General features: G+C 64.7%; 2 protein-coding genes across 2 annotated transcripts; one reads left to right on the top strand and one right to left on the bottom strand.

Annotated features, from left to right (window-relative positions):
• The first annotated feature begins 3,920 nt into the window (after positions 1-3,920).
• On the top strand, positions 3,921-9,304 carry NDUFA4L2 (NDUFA4 mitochondrial complex associated like 2). The gene is made up of 4 exons (XM_027445627.3): positions 3,921-4,089; positions 7,435-7,523; positions 8,774-8,834; positions 9,017-9,304. The coding sequence occupies exons 1-4, from the start codon at positions 4,033-4,035 to the stop codon at positions 9,071-9,073; spliced, it is 264 nt and encodes an 87-aa protein (XP_027301428.1). The 5' UTR covers positions 3,921-4,032; the 3' UTR covers positions 9,074-9,304.
• A 687-nt stretch (positions 9,305-9,991) lies between these two features.
• Positions 9,992-14,706, bottom strand: SHMT2 (serine hydroxymethyltransferase 2). The gene is made up of 12 exons (XM_027445490.3): positions 14,555-14,706; positions 13,079-13,273; positions 12,890-12,969; positions 12,476-12,676; positions 12,307-12,388; positions 12,005-12,127; positions 11,764-11,903; positions 11,374-11,539; positions 11,196-11,295; positions 10,889-11,044; positions 10,536-10,643; positions 9,992-10,415 (listed from the first exon to the last, which is right to left on the bottom strand). Exons 1-12 carry the CDS (start codon positions 14,576-14,578, stop codon positions 10,288-10,290), a joined length of 1,503 nt encoding a protein of 500 aa, XP_027301291.1. The 5' UTR covers positions 14,579-14,706; the 3' UTR covers positions 9,992-10,287.
• Between the last annotated feature and the right edge of the window lie 39 nt (positions 14,707-14,745).

A 14,745-nucleotide genomic window follows, 5' to 3' on the forward strand; every position in this document is an offset into this window, starting at 1 on the left:
TGGGCGTCGCTGGCATCGCTCAGTGGGGCTGGGGGGGGACCAAAGGGGGGACCGGGGGGGGTCGGGTCCTTGGAGCTGTGCGCCACGAGAGGGCGCCGCAGGACTCCCGACGGGCCCGGGACGCCCCACGGTGGGCAGGGGGGGGCGCGGACATGCGTGGGCTGCTCGTGCAAGAACACGAGGCCCCGGGGCGCACGCCTGGGGGGTGCAGGGGTTGGGGTCGTGGCACGGTCCCGCATCTCGGGTTGGGCACACGCGTGTCCCCGTGCATCGGCCGGGCACGCTCAGCACCGTCGTGCACACCTCGGCCACGTGCTCCACTGCTGGGCACAGCTCTGTCCCCACCAGTGTCTTTGTCACGATGAAGGAAGAGGCTGCGATGCTTATTAAATCGCATCAAGGCGGCGTTACAGCAATCGGCAGCTGGCGACCCCGGTTATTTATAAAAACAGGCTTTGGAAATCGCAGCTCTGGGCTTGGGCTTTTCTTCAGAGAATTACGGAAAAAAAAAAAAAAAAAAAAGAATAAAAAAATAAATAAATAAAAAGAAAATAAAAATCGATGTTGCAGGACAAGGCCAAGGCGGTGGTTAATTGCAGGGTCGGTTCTAGGAAACGCCTCCAGCAGCCACGGAAGCGGCAACCTCCCCGCTGCCATCCTGGAGCCCCCGCCTGCGGTGCTGGATGCCCCTCAGCGCCCCAGCTGCACCCTGCAGGCCCATGGCTGGGTCTCTGGGGACAAGGAGGGGGGTTCGTCTCAGCTGTCGCTTGCAGTATCTTGGGGGATTTGGGGTCCCAAGTTATGAGGGTGGTGCCCCCAATCCTGCAGCAGTTGTGGGTCAGGAATCGGCTTTCCTGGTGCTCATCACGCAGTGCCCTGTGATTAATGGGGGGAATTAGGATGATAATAGCCCTGTAAATGAAGGTGCCAGCTATAAATGATGTGTGCCTGTGTTGGGTGATGGATGGCACCGGGGCCAGCCCTGGGTGCTGGCAGACAAGCGTGCTCAGAGGCATGCTGCAGCCAGGGCAAGCACGTGGGGGAGCAAGAAAGGGGGGGGGGGGGGGGGGCATGATGTCATAGCGATCAGTGACATCACGGCATGGCCATGACATCACACTCAACAGGAGGAGACGTGGGACAATCCCAGCATGGCAGGGAGGAAGGGGTGAGGTTGCCCCACCGTTATCTGGCTGTGCAATCCATCGTGACATGTCTCAGCAGTGCTGGTGGTGATGCCCTTTGTGGAGCTGCTCCTTCAGCCACTGCCCCCCCCCCCCCAAAAAAAAAAAACCACCCCCTTGCCAATCCCCTCAACCTGTCCCTGTCCCTGTCCCCCTGGCTACCTCCTCTCCCTGCGAAGGTCTGGAAGACCCCCAGCACCCAGCCCCTTCTGCCTGTGCTGAGGCTTGTCCTACAGCACGCCTCTGTGGGGCTATGAAATATATCCCGTTAATTCACCATTTAATTATTGGCTGTTTGTTTATTGTTTGTTTGCTTTAGATGATATGAATTTTTTATGATGGTTTCCATTGCGCCCCGGCCAAAAGCCAGGGAGATTTACAGCTTTGGCACGAGCAGCACCGTGTGGCTCCATCCAGCCCCCTAAAAAGGGGACAGGCCTAATTATCAGAGGGGTACGACTCTATTCTTGGAGGGGGTGCAACTCTGTGTCACCCCCACAGGAGGTCTGGGGTCTGCTCCTTGCAGGGTCTGGGGGTCTGCCTGGGGAGCAACAAATGGGGGCCAGGTGTGGGGCCAGGGGGGCAGTGAGGAGGCTGTGGGGTGGGGAGGGGGGGTGTGGAGCCGGCTGGGTGCTGGGGGAGGCATGCGGGGACAGGGGGGGGCTGAGTGCCAAGGCTGGGAGCTGGAGGAAACAGCACGCTCAGGTGCAGGCACGTTCAGCCCCGAGCTGCAGCATCTCCCATTAATGAAGCACTTCATCACCGCGGCGTTGCAGGGGGGGCACCCAATTCGGGATGATAAATTCCCCGCGACGGCCCTGCGCTCGCTCGCAGCAGCCGTGATTCTCCTTCATCTTGAATAATATTTTTGGAGTGGCTGTAAAATACCCGCCGCAGCAGCTGCGAGCAGCAGCACCAAGGCCTGGCAGCTCCCCCCGTTCCCCCCACTGTGTTTGTCTCTCAGCTGCTTACCCTGACCGGGGGGGCCCTTATATAGGGTCTGGGACTGCACTGGCACACGTGGGATTGTGTGTTGAGTGTGCAAGCCTACGTCTTGCCCATAAAGGTGTGTAAGTGTCCCTGTGGCCATGCACATCTGTTGGGATCGGAGCAGGGGTTGTGCATGTGTCTGTGCACAAACTTGTGCACACAGACGGGTGCAGCAGCACAGGCTGGGGGGGGGATCTGTGCGCAGGCCAGAAGCAGCCATGAAGAGCTCGAAAGGTTTCTATCTGCTTGGATTGATGGTGTCTCCCTCCTGGGGGGGGCAGGGGGGTTGTGCTGGCATCCTCCCAGCACTCGGCAGGGCTGAGCCCCTTGAGATGGCCGCTGTCACAGGGGTGGGCTCGCGGTGCCCAGGAGAGCGCCTGAGCAGCAGGGCACGAGCTCTAATCACCATAGAAGAGGGAAGTGCGGCACAGAATTAAATGCTCTCTTAATTATAATCATTAATGAGCATGGAGGCAGCTGGGCTTTGCAGGCAGGGAATCCCACTGCTTCTCCAGGGGAAGTCCTGGGCTTGTCTGCAGGGAGCTTGGAGCTTGCGGGGTGCTCCAGAGCAGTCCTGGCTCTGATGGGGCCGAGTGCCTCCCCCCCTGCCAAGGGGATCCTGGCGGTGCCTGTGGGGTCACCCTTGCACCATGTGGGCACTTGCCCCATCACAAACCCTCCTGCACAGCTCTGCCCCGACCCTGCCCACGCACGCACCCCACGCCACCGTCCCTGCACCGCGGCAGTCGCTGGCAGAGGGAGGCAGCGAAGGACGCGAGCCGAGGGCAGGATGCACTCTGTCTTGGGGAGTGGCACTTAATCAATCCCATTTCAAAACTCTAATTATATCAACAAAGGCCTCAACACGGCGCTGCTGGCTGCGATTCAGGTCTTGTTTATTTATTTCCACACGCTCCAGAGAAGTTTCTCCCCTTTGTCCTCTTAGACTTTGCTGAGAGAAAGGAGGTGAGGATGAAGTGGCCGCAGCGGAGCTGGGCTGTGTGGAGGGGTGGCAGCAGAGCTCTGTGCGTGTGCCAGCCAAGGCTGGGCTGGGGCGATATGGGGGTGCTGGCCCCCCGCAGAAGGGGGTGCATTTCGGGTATCAGCCCATACCCATCACATGCAGAAGGGGCACTGCCACGTGCTCTGTGCCCCGAGGAGCCGTGGGGCTCGGCTGCTGCAGGGCAGGATGCGGCCAGCGGCCGTGGGGATGGATGCCACGTCCCTGCCTGCTGCGCCGGGCTGCCGGCTCCGCCAATCTCCCCAGTCTTTTGTTAAGAGCCAATGGGTACAAATAGCTGGTTTCCATATGCACGGCAGCATCTGTTACTGCCAGGGAGATTTGCATTGCTAAATGTAAATTGGGTGTTATGTCATTTATCATAAAGGGGAGGGTGGCGGGGGGTGCTGAGGGGAGGCCGCAAACATCGGAGAAGTTGTCATAACAAATCACACAACTCATCTTTCGCCCTAGCAGGAAGGTGCCGAGCAACCTGGGAGGGCTTCGCGTGTGGAGGAGAGGGGCTGGCCCCTCATCCAGACAGGGAAACTGAGGCACGAGTGCTGGGGGAGGGCATCCAGGGGGTGTCGTGGAGAACCCAGCCCCACAGCTGGTCGCCAACCCAGTGGTGGCAGCTCGGGACAGGAGTTGTTGGAAGGGGCAGAGCGTGGCTGGGGCTCCGCGGTGGATGCTCAGCTGCCCGCTTCCAGCTTGCTGCCCCTGGGCCGGGATCCCCGTCCCGCCCCGTCCCTCCCAGCCCTGCTGCAGACGCCTCCCCGTGTGTCCTGCCCTCCTCCAGCCTCGGCCAGCGCTCGGAGCCTCGCACCACAGCCAGACCTCCGGCCCCGCTCCCTTGCCATGAAGGGCCCCCTGCTCGGAGCAATGTTCTCCCGGCACGTCAAGCGGCACCCCGGAGTGAGTCCCCCATCGCCCCTCTGGCCGGATTCCCTGCATCCTTCTGCCCCTCGCCCCCTCCCAGACCCTTTGGCCCTTACCCCTCCATCTCCCTTCCCTCCCCTGGGACGTGTGCCCTGTGCCCACCCTCACCCTTCTCCCCTTATCCCTTATTCCTCCTCCACCCACTGCTCCCTCCTCCAGCTCCGCTTCCACCCCAAGCCTCTTCTCAGCCCCCTCTGCCCTCCCCGTGCCATCCCAGGGCTGCCCCCCCCTGCTCGCTTGCTGTCCCCTTGCACTTGGCCCGCCTGGCTCCTGCAGCACCCCACAGGTGCTGGGGGGTCCTGCCCGTGCCCCCAAGGTGAGCCACCCGCGTCCAGCGCTGTTGGGGTGCAGCAGGGCTGGGCTTTGTGTGCATGGAGGGGTTTGTACCCAGCCTCACTCACAGGCAGTTGCATGGGTGGATGGAGGGCACTGCTCCCTGCTCGGGGGGGGTCTTTGGAAGAGGGTGGGAATGGAAGCTCAGCGTGCTGCTGGCCAGCCCCCACACAGCCACTTTGATCCCGGTTTGATGTGCCAGCTCCTGTCCTTCCAGCCTTCCCCATTCCCTGCCACCGAAACCTTCCAGACCCTCCAAGAGGACCACAGTTGTGTGTCCCCACCCTGCCAGGAAGGTTCCCCCCCCATGGCAGGGCTCTTGCCCCTACCAGAGGGTCCCCGGTGTCCTCCCTGCATCCTGCCAGGGGCTGGTGACCCGCGCAGGGTTGATGAGCTGCCGGTGCCGGGCTGAAAGTCACGTAAGCGCTTGGCAGCTGGGTTTGTGGGGAGGCAGAGCTGCCAGGCTGGAAAGGATGATGAGCCGTGGCCGAGCACCAGGCCGGCTCCGGTGCTGGGAGGCAGGAGGCCAGGCAGGAGGCGCGGGAGGCTGGGGCCTCTCCCGTGCTGGAGGACGCCCGGCTGATTCTGCAACTGCCGGGAGAGCACGGGTGTGCAGCAAGGGCCGGGGCTCTCGTGCCGACTTCGCAGCGCAGCTGCAGGACAGGGATTTGGGGCTTTTCTGCTCATGCCCCGCTGCGGTGCCTGCAGCTGTCGGGCAGAGATTTGTGCATGGTTTGAGGGTCCCCGAGCAGCGTGTGTGAGGGGCGCTTGGCCTGGATGCCCGTGCCTGAAGCGCCTGCAGCCGTCCCGCAGGGCTGGTGCCAGCAGAAGTTGCTGTGGCGGTTTCTGAGACGTCGTTCTTCACACGCGACCACCCGGGCAGGGATATCGGGGCTCCCACCTTGCAGCAGAGCCCCCCCACTGCCCACCTGCCTGGCGGTGACCCACGGCCGTGCCGAGCCCAAGGAGCCTGGTGCCGGTGAGGTGCAGGAGCCCTGGCAGGACGGTGCCCTCGCCTCACCTGGCACCCGCACACATTTTCTTTCTCCTTCCCGCTGCTTTTGCAGCCAGTGCGGTGGGATGAGGGCCAGGTCCCTGCTATGTCAGTGCTGGCTCTGGCTCTCCACAAGCTCACGGCGAGGTGCGGGTGGTGGCTGTGGCACAGCTGAGGGGTGCCCGAGGCCCTGGGGCACACGTGCCTCACTCTGGACATGGCCATCTGCAGCTGCCACCATTAGGGTTAAGGGGCAAACATTCCTGGGCAGCTCAGCCCCACAAATAAATGCCCACAAGCAGCACTTTAATGCTCTGTATTAAGGTCAGACTCGTAACGTCTTATTTATTTCTGGAGGAGGCTGTTCCCAGAACTCTGTAGCCCCCTTGCCTGCTGCATGCCTGGTCCCGCTGCTCCCCCTACCTTTAATTCTTCCCAGGCATTAATTACCCAGAAGGTGTCAGCAGCAGATGGTGAGACGGATCCGTCGCCCCGAATCTCCTCCAACAGACACTGCAATTCCCGGCGCTGTGGAGTTCTTCTTGATTAGCCGGCGCGGCTGGGTAGTGGCTACTGCCAGATCCTCTTGGCACCTGGCCGCACACAGCGCAAAAGATCATTATCTGCTGATGCCTCTAACCTCCCGAATCGGCACTGGCATCTGCCGGGCGAGAGCACGGCGTGCTGCTTGGCTTGGGTTTTGGCGCTGCAGAGCAGGGTGTGGGCCATGCAGGGGCACTGGGAAGGATGCGGGGTGGCCAGCGAGGACTGAGGGGCAGCGAGGGAGCCCGTGGGGAGCGGGAGATATTTTATGTCAAGGTGCCTTCCCCACAAGACACCTTCCCTGTGGGGGTGCTTGGTGGAGAACAGCTCAGCGAGGTTCAGCTGGATCCTGTTTTTTGTGTTTTGGAATCCCCCCCCTGCTACCCACCAACCCCCCAGCCTCATCCAGGTGGGGAAACTGAGTCACCGCACAGCGGGTGGGCGGGTGGGGGGTTCGGAGACACTTGCTGAGAGCTCGAGCTGCCAAACAGCACTGCGGATATAACCCAAGAGCTCAGGTGCTGGCAATGCAAACCGCGCTGAGCGCGAGGCGCTCGCTGTGCACCACCGGCCCCCGCTCCCGCGCTGCCACTAATGGGCACGGCGAGGCGCCGGCCGTGTTTGCCTTCCCAGGGGCACAGGTTGGCGGGAGGTTCATTACACTCCGACCGTCTTCCCTGGCGCGGGGGCCACAGCAATTTGGGGGAGGTCAGAGCTGCTGCGTCTCAGCTCCGATTGAGGCCGCGTCCCCCTGGGCACCGGGGATTGGCAGCGCGAGGAGGGGGGAGTGGAGATGAGGAGATGGAGCTGCTCACCCTGCAGTGGTGAGATGAAAGCCCTGCCTTGAGGGGGGGGGACTGCTCGCAGGGACCCCCACCATGGTGGCCAAGGCAGCACCAAGGGGGTAGCTGAGTGCCCCCCCCGTGCTGTTACCGCTTCTCGGAGCCCTGCCTTGCACCCAGCAGCACAGCGCAGTGAATGCAGCACCTCAGCAGCAGCAGGGGATGCAGCCCCAGCTGTCCTGTGCTTGGCAGGGACGTGGGACAGGAGGACAGCGAGTGCTGGACCTGCAGGGGGGGGGTAGCTTGCTGGGGTGGGGGTCCATGCTCTGCCTGCAGACCAAAGGGACCCCATGTCCTGGGGGGCACCACCAGCTAGGTGCGGGTACCCTCAGCTATGCCGGTGAGCACGGGGCCGGGCCGGCAGTGGGGAAGTGATTTCTCATTCTAAACCCAATTCCTCTCCAACATGAGCCGATTTTTCTCTCCCTCTTTTAATTCAGTCACTCAAGCTGACAGCTACACTGTGTACTGCAGCCCAGCTACAGGATTGCTCTGCCATATTTCCCCTGTAAATCTCCCAGTGTGTCAGCTCTCCCTTTCACTCTCCAGTCGGCCTGATAAATATTCATTTTATTGGGGTATTTTTCATTTTTCTCTCTCTCTCTGCAGCTCGTTCCCCTCATTGGCTTCATCAGCGTTGGACTGGGCAGCGCTGTGCTGTACTTGCTCAGGCTGGCCCTATACAGCCCGGACGTCAGGTATGGGGGTGCCGGCACGCAGCCCACACGCACCATGCACCCAGCACAGCGCTGGGGGCTGCAAGGTGCTCCCCCCTGCTCAAAAACCTCTGTGGGGGGCTCCGAGGGGTGGGCACGGACCAGCAGCACTGGGGAACGAGGGAAGCTGATGCCCTGCCTGCCCTGCCCCTGCTTTGGGGTGCCTCAAGGCCCCCTCCAGCCCTGCGGCTCCAGGAACAGCTGGGGGGTGCAGGGAGGGGAGTGGGAGATGGGCACGCTCCGAGGAAGGGCAGAGGAAGAGCAGGGTGGGCGCAGGAGTGACGAGGCAGATAACAGCAGCGTGCGACTGATGGATGGACAGACGGACAGCCAGACAGCCGGCGTGGGGCTGGCTGGATTGACAGAGGGCCAGAGAGGGCTGCGAAAACAGCGGGACAGCTGGCTGCTGAAGGGCTGGGGCGCGAGGTTGGAGGGGTGGCTAGGCAGATAAAAAACCGCGCAAGGACGAATGGCGAAGGGGAGGAAGACGAGGTGTAAGGATAGATTGATGAGGAACAGAGGCTGGATGGATTGGCACAGGGAAAGGCAGGCACGCCGCAGCGTGCGAGGCATTTTTTTTTTTTTTTTTCCCCTTATAACTGAGTGGCCCACGGTCCCTGCAGCCCCACGCTGTCTAATGCCTATCTAATATTTGTTTGCTCCGGGTAAAACGCTCATTGATTTAATTTGATGCCAGCTGCCCAGGGTACTTAGCTCAGCAATTAGCAGATCCAGGCACCTTGTCTTTGATGGTGGAAGCGCAGGGGTGTGCGCCTGTTTGTCAAGGGGGGGGGGGATAAAACAACAGCAGCCCGCCTAGCACATTAATGCCACTAAACAGCTCCAGGGGTCTGCAATCACAGCGCAGCTCCCCCCTCCCTGCCCCAGCACACGCATCTTCCGAGATGGAAAATTCTGCTCTTGGCCAACACCAGCGGATTGCAGGGGGAGGGAGGGAGGGAGAGGACAGGAGCTGCTTTCTCCAGGGTCTCATCCCACGGCTCTGCTGGCCTTCTGCAACCCCCCCGGGACAGGACAGAACGTTTCCTCCTTGGTCAGAAGCCAGCCGGAGCCCCCGACCCGCCGGCACAGCGGATGCAACGATGGTGTCCAGGATTAGCCCTGCACGGAGATAGGGCTGGGGGCACCTATGGGGGTAAAATGGGGAGGGGGTGTCTGTGGGGCCCTACCCCTCCCCTTACAGGTGCTGACAGCCCCATCGCTTCTTGCAGCTGGGACCGAAAAAATAACCCCGAACCCTGGAATAAGCTGGGCCCTACGGACCAGTATAAAGTGAGCACTGGGGTGAACTGGGGGGGCCTGGCTCTCTGGGGAGGGGGCACGGGCACCTTTCAGGGACCAGCACCACGCTGTGCTTGGGGAAGAGGGGGGAACAGCATCAACCCTGGGACGGAGGCAGGGGGGCACAAGCCCTTGAATGCCCCCACCCCTGCTCATACCCCTCCCCTTTCCAGTTCATGGCAGTTTCCACCGACTACAAGAGCCTCAAGAAGGACCGGCCCAGCTTCTGAGCTGCTGCCCTGTGCCAGCCCCCCCAGCACCTCCTGCAGCCCCCCCCCCAGCACCGCTGCCCTGCTCCACAACAGCCCCAGCACCAGGCTGGACCCCCCGCACCAAGCCCCCTCACTCCAGGCCTTCCCCCCCTGTCCTGCCCTGCAGCAGCTGCTGCTTGTACCACCTCTCCCACCAGCCCCATCTGCATCAAACACGGAGACCGGTAATAAAACAAATGGCTGAGGGGAGCGAGGAGGATGGCTCGTGGCTTCCCAGGCCCACCAAACACAGGAGCAGCCCCAACACCCCCCGCCCTGCGAGGGCCGGGGGCTTGCGGCCTGCTTGAAGCCGCGGTTCCCAGCCCTGACCCCGCAGCGCCGCGCTTCCTCTCTCCCACGCTCCAGGGGTGCCCCCGGAGCTCCCCCGCGAGGGTCCTGGCCCAGGGGAGGCCACAGGAAGCCAGATCTGGGGAGGAAAAAAGAGGAGGGCTGGAGGGGGGAGTCGAACACAACCAGATGCACTGCATGCACGCGCCTGTTCCCCGCCCCGCGGCCTACGTGCCACATGGCACGGCCTGGCCTTTGCCACGGGCAGGGGGGGGCTGCCTGGTGCTGTTTGGTTTGGCCAAGAAGGAGAATGAAAGGCCAGGATTTTAGGAAGCGACGAGCGGGACGTGCCTAGGGCTGGCAGCAGGGGGGCTGTCGAGGCTCCGCCACCTCCAGCCAGGCCGGGACCGCGGATGCTGCCACTGTCCTCATGCCCCGTGGCAGGACAGGCACAGGGAGGGGTACTGGGGGGGCACTGGGGTAGGGGAGAGGGACACAGGGGACAACTGGGGGCACTGGGACCATGTCTGGTGCTGATGGGGGCCTGGGGATGCCATCGGCCGCGTCCTCCCCCCATCTTCAGCCCCAGCTCAGCGCAGCCCACACACCTCCAGGCAGGCAGGCTCTGCCCCCACTTTTATTAGCGTACCCCCCAAGGAAAATTGCAAGACTTCCTCGGGCAGAAGGGAGGAGGCTGGAGCCAGGATTGGTCCCGTCCCACCCCACGGGGGTTGGTTGGTCTCTATACCCTAATACTGAGCAAGATTGGGGGGGCACCCAGGGAGAGGAGGTGCCCAGCCCCAGAGGTGCTGGTGGGGACGAAGGAGAGCAGGGAATGCATGGGATGGGTTCAGCTCCCCCTCGCCCCAGAGTCCAGGCCTGGCAGGAGAGGCAAGAGCCCTCCCTCAGCGGTCACTGAAGCCAGGCATGGGGAAGGCACGAGCAAAGGTCTCCACGCGCTGGCGCAGCTCTGCCAAGCGCCGCTGCGTCTCCGCATCCTGCAGCAAGAAGGTCTTGAACTCCTGGAGCTTGCCTGGGTGCAGAAGGGAGAGGGAGAAGCAGGTGAGAGGGGCATGGGGGGGCACGGCAGCCCCATCCTGCCCCAAACAGAGGTGCCCACTCGCAGCCACAGCCCAGGGCCCTGCTAACTCACTGGTTTTGCTCTTGACATCCAGGGCCAGCGCTATGCCTTCATCGATGAATCCCACCACTTTCTGGAAATCCTCCTCGCGGAAGTGGCGGGAGGTCAGCGCGGGGGCCCCTAGGGACACGGACACGTCAGGGCTGTGAGCTGCACCGGGGGGGTACACCCAGCAGGAGCCAAACCCACCAAGCTGCTCCTAAGGTCCCTGAAGTGCTCCCAGACCCCTTCCCATAAGGGGTCCTCAAAGAGGGGTGAAGGGGAAGGGAGACGTCCTGGAGAGACAACAACCTGGGGACCCCTCCCCAGGGAAGGGGCTGGGTGGGGGCAGGAACCTCCTTCCCAGAACAAGACCTGTCCCTCACCCAGGCGCAGCCCTCCCGGCGTGAGCGCGCTCTTGTCCCCCGGGCACGTGTTCTTGTTGGCCGTGATGGAAACGAGCTCCAGGACCCGCTCAGCCCGGGCACCATCGATGCCCTTGGGCCGCAGGTCCACCAGCACCAGGTGGTTGTCGGTGCCACCTGGGGAGCAAGGGACACAAGGTGAGTGGTGACAGCCCCTGTCCCCTGCAGCCCCCCTGCAGCCCCGCTCCCTCTGTGCCACCTCCAGAGCCCTGCCCCACACCCTCAGCCCCCTTCCCCTTGTCCCCTGCGGCCAGGACGGAGGCACTACCTGACACCAGGGTGTACCCGCGCTGCAGCAGCGCCTGTGCCATGGCTTTGGCGTTCTTCAGCACCTGCTGGCAGTACTGGCGGAATGCAGGAGAGCTGGCCTGGGGGGGGACACACCACATCCATCAGCATGGGGCCTGGCACAGCCCAGCCCAGCCCTGGATCCTCCCCCCGCACACCTGCTTGAGGGCCACAGCTACAGCAGCGATGGCGTGGTTGTGAGGCCCCCCTTGCAGGGAGGGGAAGACGGCGAAGTTGATCCTGTCCTCCAGATCATAGAGCGTCTCCTTGCCCGTCTTCTTATCCACCGAGCGCACGCCCTTGCGATAGAAGATGAGGCCTGACCTGTGGGCAAGAAAGCACGGCGCTGCTCCTCCCAGCACAGCCTGGCCCCTCTGCACCAGTGCAGCACCAGTACCATCACCACGCTGCTCTGGGCCTGCCGGGTGTCCTCCCTCCTGCCCCAGGTCTGGGGGCTGCCCCCAGACAGAGCATGAAAATCCAACTGCTTTGCACCCCCACGGGGCGCTGGAGCCTTCCCCAGGGGTGGCAGCGGGATGCGGCCTCACCTGGCGCCACGCAGGGTCTTGTGCGTGGTGCTGGTCACCAGGTCCGCGTGCTCGAAGGGCGACGGGATGGCCTTGGCAGCCACCAGCCCGCTGATGTGTGCCATGTCCGCCAGCAGGTACGCCTTCACCTCCTCGCACACCTGGGGACGTGGCAGTCAGGGGCTGGCCCCGTCCCCGCGGTGCGCCCGCACCCAGGCGGCGAGGGCTCCTGTCCCCGTGGCACCGCGTCGCCTCCCCGCACCTTCTTCATGCGAGCGTAGTCGATGAGGCGGGCGTAGGCGCTGGTGCCAGCGATGACAAGGCGAGGACGGAAGAGCCGCGCCGTCACCTCCAGCTGGTCGTAGTCGATCAGCCCCGTGGCTGGCTGCAAGGGATGGACAGACAGCGAGATGACAGACGCACACCTCCCCTTGCAGCTCGGAGCCCGCAGAGCATCGCGCAGCACGAGGACGCAGCACACGGGGGCAGTGGGACAGGGGACGGCAGGGTGCTAGGGCACCCCAGGGGCACTGCTGGGGCTCAGCCAGCCACCCCCTGACTCACATCGAGCTTGTAGGGCATCGACTCAAAGAAGATGGACGTGGCTGAGATCCTCTTGACATCTGACATGTACCCGTGTGTGAGGCTGTGGGGGAAAGCAGAGGTGCAGGATGAGGCTGGGACCCCCCCCCCAAGGGGTGCAGACTCCCAGCTGCCTCACCCCGGCACCTACTGGCCCCCGTCAGGCAGGTCCAGCCCCATCAGGCGGTCGTGGGGCTGCAGCAGGGCTGTGTAGGCTGCAAAGTTGGCCGGAGACCCTGAGTAGGGTTGAACATTCACGCCCCAGCGGGCAGGGTCCAGGTCAAACGCCTCCAGAGCCCGCTGCTCGCACAGCAGCTCGATTTGGTCCACCACCTCAGCTCCCCCGTAGTACCTGGGGGGGGGGGGAAAAGGAGGTGGTTATAGGGTATCCCCCTCTGCGAACCCCACTGGGGACCTTGGGGGAGAGGAGAGCTTCCCTTCTGTACACCCCTGCTGGCCCTGGGGTCCCTGCGACCCTTCCTGCAGCTGAAGACCGACTGCAGGAGGACCCCTGAAGCTGCCAGCACCCCCCGGCCAAGCCCAGAGCCCGTGACCCCCCCTTTACCTCTTGCCTGGGTACCCCTCCGAGTACTTGTTGTTGAGGCAGGAGCCCAGGGCCTCCAGAGCCGCCCGGCTGCAGAAATTCTGGGGACGAAGAGGCTCAGAGTTGGGGTGCCACAGCTTGTGGGAGACGGACCACTGCCGTCCCCGCTCCCAGCGCCCCCTATTCCCACCTCGGACCCCCCTACTCCACCTCAGAGGCGATGAGCTCCAGCCCTCGGCACTGCCGATCCTTCTCCTTCTGGACCAGGGACCACATCTCGGGGTCGCTCTCGGCAAGGCTCTCCTGCCCCGTCCAGCCAGGCAGGTGCCCGACGGCTGCTGCCGCGGCCGTGCCATGCTGCGCTCGCCAGCTGCCAGCACCCAGCTGGGCGCATCGCTGCAGAGCCTGGGTGGGACGGGGGGGGGCTCAGAGGTTGCCACCCCTCACGGGCAGCTGATACCCTGATACCCCCGAAGCACCCCTGGAGCTGTGAGCAGCAGCACGAGGAGCAGGACCCCGGTGCTTTGGCTCCCGCTGGCACCCCACAGGGTGGGTGTGGGCAAGTGGGACCCCCCCCCCGGGGCTACCCCAGCCCATAGCCAGAGCTTGAGCAGGGTACACCAGGGCGTGTGCAGGGGAGCCGCACGTGGGCACCTGGTGGGATGGGGGGGCCACCAGGACAGACAGCCCCCCGGACAGATGGATGCTAGGACAGATGGACCCCCACCCCTGGGGCTGGGGGGGGCCGGGACCCCAGCACCCCTCAGTGCACAACGCCAACCGGCAGAGCCACGGGGTCAGCCGGGGGGGGGGACCCCACGGATCCTGGGGGAGCCCGGCACGTGTGCTGGAGGGGGGGGACCCCGAGCACCCCCAGCCCCATTCCCCACCGCCGGCTTCATGCCCGGGGGGGTCCCCACGCACGTGTGCGGCCCCGTCCCGGTGCCGGGTGATGTAACCGCTGCCGCCCCATTGCATCACCCGCCGGGCCGCTGCCCCCCCCCCGGCACGGGCTACAGCGCGGAGCCGCCCCCGGCCCGCCCCGTCGGGCAGGGGGCCAAGGCCGGCGGCTGCCCCCGGGGTCGGCACCGAGACCGGGGACTTTGGGACGGACGCGAAGGTCGCGGGGGGGGGGGGGGGGGCACGGGGCAGGGGGGTGGAGTAGGGGGAGTGTGGGGGGGGGGGTAAAGGGCACGGCTGAGAGGGACGAGAGGAAAATGGGGGGCGGAGAGGGGGGGGGGCGGGGCGTACCGGGACCCCCTGCGGGCAGCGGGACCCCCACAAGCAGCGGGACCCCCAACGAGCACCGGGAGCCCCCCCACCCCCCCCCTCCGTGGGCACCGCAACTCCCCTGCAGGCATCGGGACCCCCCCCGAGCACCGGGACCTCCACGTGCACCGGGACCCCCCCCCGAGCACCGGGACCCCCCCGAGCACCGGGAGCCCCCGCAGGCACCGGGAGCCCCGTGAACATCCCCCCCCCACCCCCACCTCACCGCCCCCCCACCGACATCGCCCCCTCATCCCCCCCCAGACACCGGGACCCCCCCCACCGACACCTGCACCCCCCCCCCCCCAACCTGTACCGGGCCCGGCCATCAGGACCCCCCGCACCCCCCCCCCGAGCACCGGGACCTCCCGTCTCACCGGGACCCCCGAGGGCACCGTGCCCCCCCCCCGGTCTCACCGTGCCCAGGCGCAGAGGCCACATCGCGGCCGGCTGCAGGCGGGTCCCGGCCGGGTCCCGGTGCCGTCCCCGGTCCCTGCCCCGCCTCCCGGGGGGGCGGGGCGCGGGGCTGCCGGTACCGCGGGGCACGCCGGGACCCGGGGGCTGGGGGCCCCCTCCCACCGTAGAGGGAGGGGGGGGTGGTCCCGGGA

This window comes from Anas platyrhynchos, chromosome 34, assembly GCF_047663525.1.
Source record: "Anas platyrhynchos isolate ZD024472 breed Pekin duck chromosome 34, IASCAAS_PekinDuck_T2T, whole genome shotgun sequence".
NCBI lineage: Eukaryota > Metazoa > Chordata > Aves > Anseriformes > Anatidae > Anas > Anas platyrhynchos.

Coding starts and splice junctions, on each gene's coding strand:
- NDUFA4L2 (XM_027445627.3), top strand. CDS start 4,033: ATGAAGGGCCCCCTGCTCGGAGCAATGTTCTCCCGGCACGTCAAGCGG. Junction 7,524..8,773: donor CTATACAGCCCGGACGTCAG/GTATGGGGGTGC, acceptor CGCTTCTTGCAG/CTGGGACCGAAAAAATAACC. Junction 8,835..9,016: donor GCCCTACGGACCAGTATAAA/GTGAGCACTGGG, acceptor TCCCCTTTCCAG/TTCATGGCAGTTTCCACCGA.
- SHMT2 (XM_027445490.3), bottom strand. CDS start 14,578: ATGTGGCCTCTGCGCCTGGGCACG. Junction 11,540..11,763: donor AAGACCCTGCGTGGCGCCAG/GTGAGGCCGCAT, acceptor TCTTGCCCACAG/GTCAGGCCTCATCTTCTATC. Junction 11,296..11,373: donor TAGCTGTGGCCCTCAAGCAG/GTGTGCGGGGGG, acceptor GTCCCCCCCCAG/GCCAGCTCTCCTGCATTCCG.